Consider the following 15891-nt stretch of genomic DNA (forward strand, 5'->3'; position numbering starts at 1 on the left):
TTTTTTGAATTTTATCATTTTACGATATATTGACTCGTATTTTTCAGATTTCTGAAGATTTTCTCGATTGTTGTCATTTTAGGGTTTTCAACCTTAAAATTTTTCAATCACCTTTATTGTTTTGTATTTTTTTTCTTTTTATGATTTTTCCATGAAGACATTTGTTTATATATTTGCTATTTATGCATAACTAACGAATTTTGTAAATTTTTGCAGGATATTTCTAGCAAAAGAAGACGTGTTGAAAGCGAGCTGCGAATCCCTGATGAGTCCAGACACTTTCGGACAGATCTGATATGTCGTGCACAAAGTACAACATTATGTAGGGTTATGTCTACACTGAGCCCGGAGCAGCTACGACTATTTGAGAGGACATGTTTCGGGTATCTTCTTCGTTTACCCGAGACTAAATTCTCTGGTATATTAGTTCATTCATTTATACTACGGCAGCTACATCGATTCTCTGCCAGAGATGAGTTTTGGTTTCGGATTAGCGGGGTTGATGTTCGTTTTAGCTCGTTTGAGTTTGCATTGGTGACGGGTCTTTCGTTTAGTCGACGCACTGATATTTCTTCATATATTCCTCGCTCCTCCAGTCATAGGATCAGAGATACGTACTTTCGAGGTTGTCCGAAGGTGCAATATCATGACCTAGAGCGTGTTTTCTTATCGAGGCCGTGGGGGGATGACGATATTGATGCAATCAAGATGGCATTATTGTATGTTCTTCACATGGTTTTGTTAGGAAATGATCGGCGAAAGAAGGTATCTTTAGAGTATTTACAGTTGGTCGATCATCTGGATGGGTTTAATTCCTATCCCTAGGGTGTTCCCGTGTGACAGATGACATACGAGTCTATGTCACAGGCGAGTGACAGAGTATGCTCCGGACGGATGCCTGAGATGCGTAGATACGACCTCTACGGATTTTCTTTCGCCTTTTAGGTTAGTTAAATTTATTGATTATATATATTAATTTGAAAAAATGTCAAATGATTTATTTAAATTGTAAATGATTATATTGCAATATTGGATATATGAGACTCTGGACACATTACACGATTGGATTGACCTTGTCGATCTGTATGCGTCCCCACGTATGTTTCGATGGCGTACGCGAGACGTCCCTAGTTGGACTCATATAGGTCGTATTTTCACTAGTGATCTGGTATGTACTAGTAAATTAATAAGTTGATTAATTCATTATATGTTACAATTATTTTAACTTATATATCTTCATCACTAAGAGGATGTCACATTCCCTCTTCGTCCATCAGTGATCGAAGAGGGTTTACCGTGGTACGCTGAGATTCGTGAGTACACCGGTTTACCCGATGCTGATTCCTCCTCATCTTTTTCGATTCCGATTGCAACTAGAGATGGGGCATCTCCAGCGTCAGGACCTTCAGTTGTACCTGTCGAGTCTTCTGAGTCACATGAGGAGCCTATTCAGCCTCCTGTTATGGAGCAGCCTATATGTTCCCCTATAGTTCAGAGCCCACGGACGACAGAGCATCTTGGAGTGGAGGACCGCACTACCCATTATGCCACAGAGCAGTGTCCCCCATTCGTAGCACCCAGTATTTCTACATTAGATGCTACATTAGCGCACTGGGGTGCTATAATTTTACGTGAGATATCGAGTTTTCGTGACGATATCTCTTCCCAGATGTCTCGATTACGTGATGATATTTCTTCTCAGATGTCTCGATTACGTGACGATATCTCCTCCCAGATGACTAGATTAGAGGATCGTATGACTCGTTTGGAGGACATCGTCACGCGTACATATCCAGCCCCGTCGCTCAGGTTGTAAAACCACTTCTAATTTAGTACCTATAAAAAATGTCTATAGTGTTATTATTCTGACAACTATTATTACATTCGTATAGGAGAGGGACGACGATGTCCGACCAACGTCCCCCATTGATACCGCAATACCATCTCATCACTCACACGAGGTTCGTATGACATTTCAAATTTAATTTATTATTAAATGTCATTATTATATTATAGTATTGTTATTTATGAAATGTCACTAATTAAGTTATTATTACTATTATCTTAGGGTAGTCGCCAGGAGGACGCATCGGTTAGCCTTTCTGTTGCATTACCTACCCGCGCTGAGGTATGTCACTTACCAATGGAACTTTAATTTGTATTTTTTTCGGTTATCGATTAATATAGGGAATATATATTCATATAAGGTCTTCCTCATGAGGGTCATCCGGTCGGATCTCATATAGTTTCTTTAGATCCTCCACATGAGGTATGATAATTATTATACATTATATCGACTTTTAGATATGATATTATATTTTATATGAAATATCGTTTACCATTTTGTTATTTTCATGTTTATAGGGAACTGATATTGATATATTATCGATCGAGGGTTCTCCCCGAACACCTTCCCCGGAAGTCCAGGTTATAGGGATTTAAGAAATATCATTGATCAATTTGTCTTTAATATTTTATTTTTTTTAATGAAGTTGTTTCTTTTTCAGGACGAGCGACTATGGTTACTTGTTGATATCCCGAGCTCAACCAAAAAGCTTGTGGATATTAGTTCACAGGAGGAGGACTTCGAGGAGGATGTTTTTGAGACCGTCCACATTGAGGTTTGTCAATTATAATTAGTGAATAAATATATTTGACAAATATATGTCACTAAGATGTTTTTATATATAATTATGCAGTCTGTCGAGGGAGCACGCGATGTGGACTTGACCGTGATTCAGGATTCTCCAGCTAAACCTCTTCCCACATACGTGGAGAAGATAACATAAATCGAATAATGTGTATGATTTTACTGAATGAAATAATGAATTAATAGTTTTTTGTATCATGTAGTTGGTTCGTACAACACGTGGTCAGATCGTCCGGAAGGGTCCGCTGGTTCGCACCCCGTATACAAATCCACTCAGAGGGAGGGCGAAACGGCAACTCACGACGATTCCATCCTCTGCGTCAGAGCGTAAGGAATCTTTCCTCACATGGTATACCAGAGCTGCGGCTTCTGACACACATGATGTCTACTTCATAGGATCGAAGTCGAAGGCTAGCTTTTGGAGGCTTGTAGTAGAGTTGCGTGAGTGGTTGACCGACGATGTAAGTTGTCTATACTATATAATTTGGTAAAAAGTTTGATATATTTATTAATAACTAACACGTAAACTTGTTTATACCATTTTAGCATGTGGATTCCTTTTTGGCTTTATTACGTCGGCATCAGGCCAATCGCCAGTCGACTATCTCCCAGCGTTGGACGACTGCCCACACATTCTTTGGAGGCCATATTGAGATGGCTTGGAAGAGTTGGCAGACCACACCGATTGGCGAGTTTGAGTTTTCGGGGCTCTTTACGAGGATGGTTAATGCAGCGTACACCCCAGGATTACTGTACAAACCATGGGGGATGGTTGATGAGGTATAGTATATATATATATATATATATATATATATATATATATATATATATATATATATATATTTCTATTACATTCAATTGGTTAACAACAACGATAATTAACTAAAATGTGTCACTGTTTATAGGTTTACATCCTTATAAACTTCGAGAACGCACATTGGGTCGCTGGAGTTATAGATTTCCGTGAGTGGTCGATTACGGTATACGATTCGGAGGTATCATATTCGGGGAATATAGGGACTCTTGAGCAATGTATGCGACCATATATGACATTCATTCCCGCGTTATTAGAGGCAATGACAACTTCAGGGAGGCCTCCACGACGTGATTCCCTCACTTTGCATCGAGCGACAGATGTCCCTCAGCAGGGATTGGGCTCCGGTGACCGTGGCGTGTTTATGTTACGATTTTTTGAGTGTTTGACGTTGTCACGGAGCTACGGTTTTCCCCGAGAGTCGTCTACCTCTATGCGTCGACGTTTAGCGGCGCAGTTGTATTTTCATTGTATCGAGTAGCTCACGGATGTATATTTAGTTGACTCATTGTTTATTTATCGTTCTTTCTATGTTTAGATGTATATATTTATTGTATGTGCGTATATGTATGATATACTTTATCTGTGGTTATATATGGATATGTGATTTTAGTGATATTACTATTATTGTAAAACGATGAAATTCGAAAAAATGGAACTGAAATTCGAATTCTAGAGGTTGAAAAACCCTAGAATGACATTAATCAAGAAATTCTTCGAAAATCTGAAAAATACGAGTCGATATATCGTAAAACGATAACATTCGAAAAAACGAAACTGAAATTCGAATTCTAGAGGTTGAAAAACCCTAGAATGACATTAATCAAGAAATTCTTCAAAAATCTGAAAAATACAAGTCGATATATCGTAAAACGATAAAATTCGAAAAAACAGAACTGAAATTCGAATTCTAGAGGTTGAAAAACCCTAGAATGGCAACAATCGAGAAATTCTTCGAAAATCTGAAAAATACGAGTCGATATATCGTAAAACGGTAAAATTCAAAAAAACAGAAATGAAATTCGAATTCTAGAGGTTGAAAAACCCTAGAATGGCAACAATCGAGAAATTCTTCGGAAATCTGAAAAATACGAGTCGATTTATCGTAAAACGGTAAAATTCGAAAAAACGAAAATAAAATTCGAATTCTAGAGGTTGAAAAACCCTAGAATGGCAACAATCGAGAAATTCTTCGAAAATCTGAAAAATACGAGTCGATATATCGTAAAAAGATAAAATTCGAATTCTAGAGGTTGAAAAACCTTAGAATGGCAATAGTCGAGAAATTCTTCGAAAATCTGAAAATACGAGTCGATATATCGTAAAATGATAAAATTCGAAAAACAGAACTGAAATTCGAATTCTAGAGGTTGAAAAACCCTAGAATGGCAACAATCGAAAAATTCTTCAGAAATCTAAAAAATACTAATCGGTATATCGTAAAATAGTAAAATTCGAAAAAACAGAACTGAAATTCGAATTCTAGAGGTTGGAAAACCCTAGAATGGCAACAATGGAGAAATTCTTCAGAAATCTGAAAAATACGAGTCGATATATCGTAAAACGATGAAATTCAAAAAAACGGAACTGAAATTCGAATTCTAGAGGTTGAAAAACCCTAGAATGGCAACAATCGAGAAATTCTTTGGAAATCTGAAAAATACGAGTCGATATATCGTAAAACGATGAAATTCGAAAAAACGGAATTGAAATTCGAATTCTAGAGGTTGAAAAACCCTAGAATGGCAACAATAAAAAAATTCTTCAGAAATATAAAAAATACGAATCGGTATATCGTAAAATGGTAAAATTCAAAAAAATGGAACTGAAATTCTAATTCTAGAGGTTGAAAAACCCTAGAATGGCAACAATGGAGAAATTCTTCAGAAATCTGAAAAATAAGAGTCGATATATCGTAAAACGATGAAATTCAAAAAAACGGAACTGAAATTCGAATTCTAGAGATTGAAAAACCCTAGAATGGCAACAATCGAGAAATTCTTCGGAAATCTGAAAAATACGAGTCGATATATCGTAAAACGATGAAATTCGAAAAAACGGAATTGAAATTCGAATTCTAGAAGTTGAAAAACCCTAGAATGACAATAATCGAAAAATTCTTTAGAACTCTGAAAAATACGAGTTGATATATCAAAATACCCCCCAAATTTTAATAACTTTTCATTTGACCCCTCAATTATCTATTCCTAATGTTTAATATCAAAATACTCCCTAATTTTAATAAAATTTCATTTAACCCTTTTTAGTAAGTAAGAAGGTTTATGTAAATGAAGAGAAGGGCAATTTTGGCGTTTAAAAAAAGGTCATGGGCATTTTTGTTTAGGAACAGTGAATTTGTCTATTTCTGTTTGAAAATAGTGATTTTGACTATTTTTGCTTAATATGAGGGTATTTTGGGTATTTTAATAATTTCCCTAATTTTATTATATTTTAAAAAAAAACATTACATGCTAGACGTGTAGTCTAGCCGTTTTCAGATCCAGCGCATACAGTACATTTATAAGGAAATGGAAGGACAGATAGTTGATTACGTGATGCTGTATGTTAAGGTCATAACTTAAGCTTAGCGAAGGGAGGACTGTGTTCAGTGTTCCAAGTTATCTTGGAAATGTTCTTTTTTAGTTAAATTATTATCACTTCTCCGTTTTGTTTTTGCAGCACCCATTGGATTTTGGCGTTTTGCTTTCAAGATTTTGTCTCTCTTTTGCAACGTTTCGGTGATTTCAAATGACTTAACCATGCCAAATCACCTCACTTCCCCTTAATCAAAACTGGGTCCATTAGGTACATCTTATTACAATGGGATAAATGTTGTGTGATTTGTGGCGATATATTGAGTGCGAGCTGGTATTGTGTTTGATCAAATGCCTGACTGAATACTGGTTTCTTGGACAAGTGTCGTTTGGGTTCGGAGGCAATGAGGTTGGTCTTTAGGACGCATAAGGTGTGTAGAGTTGCATGTGACTTTCTAATGGTTATGCTTAGGCAGACTGTGAAATGTGAGTTTGAGTTGTGTAGCTCTTGTTGTGCTTCAGTTCTTGGTATGTTAGTTTCTCAATGGCATCCCCGTTGTGGGGAAGATCTGGGGCATCAAGGAATACGTTGCCTGAATCTATGTGCTTCAGTTCTAAATGGCATTCTTTTATTTATTTGATTCTTGTAAATTATGTGCTTTGTCGATTTCTGACCATGGGAGACTGTTCCATGGTGTATCTCTGAAGGATGGTTTTAATATGATGACGTTGCGGGTAGTAAATTAAGATCAAGCTTGCAGAATCGTAGGTAAACGTTGTTAAAGTTGGTATCTGCCCGTTTATGTTTTCACACATGAAGTGTAAGTTGAAATGATCATAATTGTAACATGAATTTCATGCACATCATTAATCATATACATACTTATGATAGATAGGAAGTTAATGTTGCTTTATTTTATATTTTTTACTTACTGACCTTTTTCTTCCTTTTTTTTTTCTTTTTTGTTTTTTTTTCCCCCATAGTAAAATCTGATTAAATAAAGAAGAGTGGTGTAGCATCACAGATTTAGAAGGAGCCTCCAATTCACCAATTACTGTTACCAGGCACCAACATGGCCCAACAGAATCACTCTACACCGATGCAGCCCCAAAAAGGCACTAAGATTAATATTATTTTAACATGACATCATATGAATTTGGTATTTTATCAATTGCCTTTCTTCTTCAATTTGGAAATTTTTGCTTTCTAAAGTTTAATTTGCTCTTGAACTATTGAAATGATTTGTTTTGAATGCTGAAATGTTTTGTTGGTCATGATTTACTTAAAACGATAAATTTTAAATACCCCTCCTGTTTTCCTTGACAAAAACTTTTTTTGTTAAAAACCTTTTTCTGTTAGGTTTTGATGTTTGTATGTGAGTATGTGTTAAGTATGCTGAAACATTCATGTTATAGGTTTTATTTAATGTTTTCTAAATCCATATTTAATGCATATAGGTTTTTGTTGCTCGGAAATTGAACTGGATGATTTTATAAAGTCAAGTCCTGAACACAAACCTCTGCCTGTCTTTGAATCCAAACTCAGCTAGTAAAATGTTTATCTAGCCTTGGTGTTTTTTTTAGACTTCTATACTGTTTTTGAGTCTTTTTTGTTAGCTTGACCTTCTTGGATTACTGGTTTCAATATGGTATCCAAGTTTATTTGACAGAGGTCTTGTGTTTGAATCCTGACAATTCTTCCAATCTGTTGATTAAATCAAATTGTTGAGTTAGAAATATTTATGGCAATAGGGTCCATAGCTCAGTGGTAGTGCATATGTCTGCAGATCAAGGAGTCACTAGTTCAAACCTAATTGGGCCCTTAAAATCATTTATTTATTTATTTTTAAAAGTTATGTGTTTGGATTCAAATTTATGTTTTGTGTATTTGAATCTCTTTTTTTTTTTTTGGTTAGTAACTATAGTATGTATCAGTATGAAAACTTGAAATTGTTGCTTCAGTAAAGTGGACCAGTTGTCCACAGAGTTCAAAAGAATTAGAGGCAGCAAAAACTATACAAATACAGCCCATAGCAAACAAAAATATGCTAAAAAGCACTCTTTACAATTTGAAACTAAGCTAAGGATTTAAGCTTTCAAAAGCCCTTCCTACTTTGGATGAATGGAGAAGAAAGTGTAATCACATAAATCATGTGTCAAATTCTGTACATGAGATGTCTCTTAATTTAATTTGACCTTGCATCTGAGGATGCATTTTAGAGTTTAATTACTTTTTTCAGGCTTGTTTTGTATGGCTAGGACGTTTTAGATTAGTTGTTACTGAATAAATTTATTTTATATTCTCTAATATATTATTTTGCTACATTTTAATTTGAATTAGTTTTCATCAACTTATATATGAATGTCAATCATGTTATTTATATATTTTGGTCTTCCTTTTCATTTAGTTATGTTTTGCTTTTATGCTTTTTGTTGAATGGAGGACCATGAAGAAAACAATGTGCAGATCCTGTTCCAATGACTGCCCAGCTTTCTGCTGCAGGTGGCTATATGGTTGGATTTGATGTTTTCCTTACTCATCTGAGTGTCTTCCTTGTAAGTGCTTTGCCCATTTGCATCATTGTTCTGGATTTGAAATTTCAAAATGACCCAGGCATTTGGCTTGACATGTCTAATTGGTTGATTTTGTTCAAAAGAAAAGATAGAAACACTGTATTCTTGGGTCATGCAAAACAAGTGTTTGAGTGTAGGTCTAGAACACACAATTTTATCTTCCCTACCTCTCCCCCCACCACCCCCCCCCCCCCCCCCCAAAAAAAAAAAAAAAAAAAGCTGAAGGGTAGGACCACTGACCATGTAACAATGTCCATCATCAGACCCAGCTTTTGTGTGAACAGCATTGGAAGAAAAGTGAATAGAGTTTGCTAGGTCAGGTCTAATGCCAAATTTAGCAGCCTTCCTCTAGGAACTTTAATATGTTTTCTCAGTCTTGTATTTATAAGTTTGATAAATTGGCATAAACTAGACATGGGCAGAGTAGAAGATGATGAATAAGCAGGTACTTATGATAGTACTACATATCTATATGTACTCCTGGTGCAGTGAACTATAGCTGTGCTGAGCTTATATGTTATGTCTAGATGACTACAAATTGATGCCTGACTGATTTCTTCCCTGTTCATGTTGTTCAATATTTGAATACAGTTAAAATACTCTTTTTTCTTGATATTAGGCTTGTGTTCCTCCTTTAAACTTATTCAGTTACGGTTAGTAAAAGGTAAAAGGTATTTGGCGCCGTTGCTGGGGATTGGTGCTTTGTTGATATTAATATAATTTGTAGTTTGGCTAGACTAGAGTTTTATTTTATTTTATTTGTGTTTTATTTGATTTCTAGTTGTCTTTGTTCTTTCTTTGTAGGTACTTTATTGGTTTATGACCAGATCTCAAAATCTAGAATTATTGGATTTTGACCCAGAAATCGAGAGAACCTTTAGAAGACGTAGAAGAGAAAGACGAGTAAGACAAAAAGTTGCCATGGAAGATAACATCAACAATCATCGAGCTCTTCGTGATTATGTTGTACCTACTGCACATGATGGTTATTTTAGTGTAGTGAGGCCCGCTGTGGTTGCTAACAATTTTGAGATTAAACCTTCTATTGTTCAGATGGTGCAACAAAACCAATTTGGAGGGTTAGAAAATGAAGTTCCACACGTCCACCTGTCACGTTTCTCTTATATATGTGACACCTTCAAAATGAAGGGGGTTTCTGAAGATGTAATCAAATTGAGGCTATTTCCATTTTCTTTGAAGGATAGGGCAACATCTTGGTTGGATTCTAGGGCACCTGGTGCATTCACTACTTGGCAAGCACTTTCTGAAGCTTTCCTTGCAAAATACTTTCCACCTGGTAAAATAGTCAAATTAAGAAATGAGATTGCCACTTTTTGCCGAAGGGATGATGAGTCTTTATATGAAGCTTGGGAAAGGTTCAAAGATCTACAGAGACAATGTCCCCATCATGGTTTGCCTGACTGGATAGTTGTTCAAACTTTCTATAATGGTCTTTCTCACTTGTTGAAGAGTATTTTGGACGCAGCTGCTAATGGGTCATTAATGGGTAAAACATTTGACGTGGCTTTGCACTTGATTGAAGAAATGACTTCCAATAGTTGTCGATGACCTAATGATAGAGCTAGCCAAAGAAGACATTTGAGAGTGCATGAAGTGGATGGAATTACTATGGTGAATGGTAAGTTGGATGCATTGACAAAGAAATTGGAGAGATTAGATATGAAGGTTGTAAGAACTTCTAGTTGTGAGAATTGTGGAGGGGATCATGCGAGCTTTGAATGCCAAATGGGTACCCACTATGCATATGAGCCTACAAATGAGCAAGTGAATTTTCTTAATTACAACCAAAGGGGACAGGGTAATCCTTACTCAAATACATATAACTTAGGTTGGAGGAACCACCCAAACTTCGCATGGTCCAACCAAGCTAATACTTCTAACCCAAACCAGAATTTTAAGCAACCACCTCTGGGATTCCAAGCTAGAAACACTAACCCCCATCCTTTACATCATCCTCAGCCTTCTCAAGAGCAAAAATCAAATTTAGAATTGATGATGGAGAATTTCATTTTTGCCCAAAAACAAAAGGCCGATGCTCAAGATGAAGCAATTAGACAACTTACTGCCAAGGTGGATCAATTGGCCATACATAATAAGATGCTTGAAGTACAATTGGGCCGACAAGCAAGTACTTCCAATTCTAGGGAAATGGGAAAACTACCTAGCCAACCTCAAAATCGAAGGGAGCATTGTAAGGCAATTGTCACCAGGAGTGATAAATAACTAGGTGAACCTATAGGCAAGGTTGAAAATGAGCCTGATAAGCAAAAGGACGTTGAAAAGTCTAGTGAAAAAGATACATTGAAGAAAAAGGTTTAGGGAAATATCCAAGAAGCCCCTGAAAAGCAAGTGCCATCCAAAACATATTCAACACCTTTGCCTTTTCCTCAAAGGTTCCAAAAGGCAAAGCTTGATCAATAGTTTGGAAAGTTTTTGGATGTTTTCAAACAGATACATCTCAATGTTCCTTTTATGGAGGCTATAACTCAAATGCCGACGTATGCTAAGTTTCTCAAAGATATCCTCTCAAATAAAAGGAAACTTGAAGAATTTGAAACGGTGGCTCTCTCAGAGGAATGCAGTGCCATTTTACAAAATAAGCTGCCACTAAAGCTTAAGGATCCAAGGAGTTTTTCTATTCCTTATGTAGTTGGTAAAAAATCTTTTGAAAAAGTTTATGTGATCTTGGTGCAAGTATAAGTCTAATGCCTTTATCTATTTGCAGGAAATTGAAGCTTGGAGAATTAAAACCTACAACAGTAACCCTGCAATTGGCGGATAGATCCATAAAGTATCCTAACAAGGATAATGAAAAATGTGCCAATTAAAGTTGGAAAATTTTATATCCCTATAGACTTTGTGGGTTTGAAAATGGAAGAGGATATTCAAGTTCCTCTTATTCTGGGAAGACCATTCTTAGCCACAGCAGGAGCGATCATCGATGTTAAAAATGGAAAACTTACTTTTGAGATTGGAGATGAGAAAGTAGAGTGCAATGTTTTTCGAATGTCAAAGCAACCTAATATTGTGAATTCTTGTTGTAGGGTTGACAATATTGATGATTGCGTGAAAGAAGTCTTTATCAAGAAATACTTTGAGGATCCATTCGAGTTGTGCATTATGCACGGAGCTTCAGTCGATGAAAATATGGAAATTGCAGCCTGTGCTCAACTTATGGAAGTAAATCCTACGGTTGTTCCCATTTTGAATTTCAAGTATGAAGAACTCGAGACAGGTACCCATTCTCTTCCTTCTCTTAAAACGAAAGATGTACCTAAGGTAGATCTTAAACCACTTCCTGTTAATTTGAGGTATGCTTTTCTTGGCCCTAATTCTACTTATCCTGTGATTATAAATACTGAATTAAATGATGAACAAGAAGATAAGTTGCTTAGGGAACTTAGAGCATATAGAAAATCATTGGTTATAACATTCATGATATCAAAGGAATAAGCCCTACCATTTGCATGCATCGCATCCATATGCGTGATGATTTCAATCATACCATTGAACATCAAAGAAAATTGAATCCTATCATGAAGGAGGTAGTGAGAAATGAAGTCATTAAATTGTTGGATGCAGGGATTATCTATCCCATTTCTAATAGCTCATGGGTAAGTCTAGTGCATGTGGTACCAAAGAAAGGGGTTATGATTATTGTCAAGAATGAGAATAATGATTTAATACCAACTAAGACAGTCACAGGGTGGAGGATGTGTATTGATTATAGAAAGCTTAATGGTGCCACCCATAAGGATCACTTTCCCCTTCCTTTCATTGATCAAGTTTTGGAGAGACTAGCAAACTATTTTTATTTTTGCTATCTAGATGGGTATTCGGGATTCTTTCAAATCCCCATTCACCCAGAAGACCAGGAAAAGACCACTTTCACGTGCCCTTATGGCACATTTGCCTATAGGCGTATGCCTTTCGGTTTTTGCAATGCATCTGTTATCTTTCAAAGATGTATGATGTTTATATTTTCTGATTTTGTTGAGCGAATTATGAAAGTGTTTATAGATGATTTTTTTGTGTATGGAACATCCTTTGATGATTGTTTGCTTAACTTATCTAAGGTTTTGTAGAGGTGCGAATAGGTCAATTTAGTGTTTAATTGGGAAAAATCTCATTTTATGGTGAAAAAAGGGATAGTTTTTGGGCATAGAGTCTCACAAAGGGGGATTGAGGTAGATAAAACAAAAGTAGAAGTAATTGAGAAGATGCCTCCACCAATATTAGTAAAAGGAGTTCGGAGTTTTCTTGGCCATGCTGGGTTCTATAGGCGTTTCATTAAAGATTTTTCAAAAATTGCTAAACCTTTGTTTAATTTACTTGCTAAAGATGTTCCTTTTAACTTTGACCAATATTGTCTTGATTCTTTTTTTAGGTTAAAGGACGCATTGATTTCAGCTCCCATTATGCAACCACCAGATTGAAGTTTACCTTTTGAAGTAATGTGTGATGCTAGTGACTTCGCTGTAGGGGTAGTTTTGGGGCAAAGGAAAGATAAAAAGGTTTACGCAATTTACTACGCCAGTCATACTTTGGATGGAGCACAAGTCAACTATGCCACCACTGAGAAAAAACTTCTTGCAGTTGTGTTTGCTTTTGATAAGTTCAGGTCTTATTTAGTAGGGTTTAAGGTCATAGTCTACATAGATCATTTAGCCATTAAATATCTCCTAAATAAGAAGGATGCAAAACCGAGATTGATTAGGTGGACAATACTTTTTCAAGAGTTTAACTTGGAAATAAAGGATAAAAAGGGGACAGAAAATGTTGTTGCTGATCATTTGTCCCGTTTGAAGCAAGTTAAGTGTGGAGATTTTGACAAAAGTCTATCTATTGATGACTCTTTTCTAAATGAACAACTTTTAGAGATATCTCATTGGGTAGTACCATAGTATGCAAATTATGTGAATTACTTTGTGTATGGTGTATTACCTCCAGAGATGAATCACCAACAAAAGAAAAAGTTCTTGTGGGAGGTGAAAAACTATTATTGGGAAGAGCCACTACTTTACAAAAGATGTTTTGATGGGATTATGCGACGATGTTTACCACAAGATGAGATAGAAAGTGTTCTAACCCATTGTCATTCTCTTGAATGTGGAGGTCATTTTAACGTCACCAAGACAACAACAAAGGTGCTCCAAAGTGGGTTCTATTGGCCAACTCTTTTTCAAGATGTGAGGAAATTTGTTTTAACATGTGATAGGTGCCAAAAAACTGGAAACGTTTCAAGGAGGAATGAAATGCCTTTAAACAGTATACTTGAAATTGAAATTTTTGATGTGTGGGGCATTGACTTCATGGGGCCATTTCCTACGTCTTATGGGAATAAATATATCTTAGTTGCTATAGATTATGTTTCTAAATAGGTTGAGGCACTAGCAAGTCCATCCAATGATTCTAGGGTTGTGGTGAAGTTCTTAAAGAAATATATCTTCGCAAGATTTGGACTCTAAGAGCTATTATTAGTGATGGTGGTTTTCAGTTTTGTAATCACCTATTTGAGAAATTATTAAAGAAATACGGAGTTACCCATAAGGTTGTAACACCATACCACCATCAAACTAGCGGGCAAGTTGAGATTTCTAATAAGGAGATTAAAAGCATACTTGATAAAATCGTAAGTGCTTCAAGGAAAGATTGGAGTTTGAGATTGGATGATGCGCTTTGGGCATACCGCACAACTTTTAAAACTCCCATTGGTACATCCCCTTTCCGCCTTGTCTACGGTAAGTCTTGTCATCTTCCAGTGGAGCTAGAACATCGAGCTTATTAGGTTATTAAGTTTCTAAACTTTGATTTAAAGAAAGTCGGTGAAAAACGTCTCCTCCAACTAGATGAGTTAGAAGAGTTTAGATTAGACACTTATGAGAATGCCGAAATATACAAGGAAAGAACCAAAAGGTGGCATGATAAGCATATTTTAAAGAAAGACTTCAAAGAAGGTGATCAAGTGTTGTTTTTCAACTCAAGACTGAAGCTTTTTCCAGGAAAACTTAAGTCAAGGTGGTCCGATCCTTTTAAAATCTTAAAGGTATTTCCCTATGGGGCGTTGAGGTGTGGAGTGAAAATTCTAGAGCATTTAAGGTCAATGGGCAGAGGTTGAAGCCATATTTTGTTGGTGACCAAGTGAAAGTGGAGGTGGAGGTGTCTCAACCACTGTCCAATCCCCCAACTTAAGTCTCACAATCGGTCAAGCTAAGGACCCTAAATTAGCACTCTTGGGAGGTAACCCAAGTTTTTCTCCTCTTAAAGAATTTTCTTTTAGTTTATTGATAAATAATTTTCCCCACATTTAGTTTAAAATTGTTTTTCTTGTTTATTTCAAGTTTATTTTGGAATGTCTAGCAATTGGAGTACAAATATGGACATGAGAAGTATTTTCAAGTCAAAAGGAGGGAACAATTAAATCTTGCTCAATTTGATGTTTTCATTGGTTGTGATTTGTTTGATTAATTGTGTTCTTACCATTGATCGCATTAATTGGATTTTGTGATTTCTTTGTGGTGTTGAATTGGTTGATAAAAAGTATGAAATTTGAATTTCCTCATAAATTCTATTTTGAGTTAAAGAGAACAGTGTTTATAGGCACCAAATATGCGCATAAAAGTGCTCGTAATTGGTCTCTGAAAAAAAAATGAGGAAGAGTGTGTTGGGTTGCTCATCTTTCATTTTTTTTACTTATTTATATTTATATTTTATTTTATTTTATTTTATTTTGTCTTTTACTTTACTTTATTTTATTTCATTATTTTATTTTATTTTATTTTTTCTTTCTATGCATATTTTATATGTATTTGTTTTATTTTATTTTTTTCGTATATATACATACATTTGAAATCCTAGTCTTTGTTTTATTTCTCTCATTTCAGCGTCGCACTTTTCTTCTATGTTCTCCTGACAATAACACTTTTCTGCGCTCATCTTCTCTTCCAATTTTCACCACACAGCGTCCTTTTCTTATTGAATCAGCATGCGTCAGCCCCTCCATTCTCGTTGAATCAAAAATCGTCACTTCCAGCGTCAATAAAACGCCATTCGTCTTTTCTCTGCGCGGCGCCACCACTTCACCTATTTCAACCACAAGTTGACGCATCAGCCCCACTTTTTCACACTGCAGTTCGTCACTTCCAACTTCAATAAAACTCCATTCGACTCCTCTCTGCATAGCCCCACCATTTTGCACATTTCAAGCTGATGCGTCAGCTTTCAAATTTCTTTTTAGCTTCAACAACAACCTCACATTTCCTCTCCTTCAGAAACATGTCACTTGTTCCCTCAAATTT

General features: G+C 36.0%; 1 protein-coding gene, 1 non-coding gene and 1 pseudogene across 3 annotated transcripts; 2 read left to right on the forward strand and 1 right to left on the reverse strand.

The window, feature by feature from the left end:
- The first annotated feature begins 5950 nt into the window (after positions 1-5950).
- LOC123201579 lies at positions 5951-10474 on the forward strand. 2 transcript variants are annotated; one of them, XM_044617157.1, is made up of 5 exons: positions 5965-6034; positions 6144-6819; positions 6983-7158; positions 8442-8554; positions 9377-10474. In XM_044617157.1, exons 4-5 carry the CDS (start codon positions 8477-8479, stop codon positions 10139-10141), a joined length of 843 nt encoding a protein of 280 aa, XP_044473092.1. In that variant the 5' UTR covers positions 5965-6034; positions 6144-6819; positions 6983-7158; positions 8442-8476; the 3' UTR covers positions 10142-10474. The 2 variants fall into 2 exon arrangements, with proteins under 2 accessions (XP_044473091.1, XP_044473092.1); XM_044617156.1 differs by having other exon boundaries at positions 5951-6819.
- LOC123202521 lies at positions 9881-9987 on the reverse strand. The gene has a single exon (XR_006498990.1). It is a non-coding gene; the product is annotated as a small nucleolar RNA R71 (small nucleolar RNA).
- On the forward strand, positions 10202-15164 carry LOC123201669 (annotated as a pseudogene).
- Positions 15165-15891: the final 727 nt, after the last annotated feature.

Source organism: Mangifera indica, chromosome 18 (assembly GCF_011075055.1).
Source record: "Mangifera indica cultivar Alphonso chromosome 18, CATAS_Mindica_2.1, whole genome shotgun sequence".
Classification (NCBI taxonomy): domain Eukaryota; kingdom Viridiplantae; phylum Streptophyta; class Magnoliopsida; order Sapindales; family Anacardiaceae; genus Mangifera; species Mangifera indica.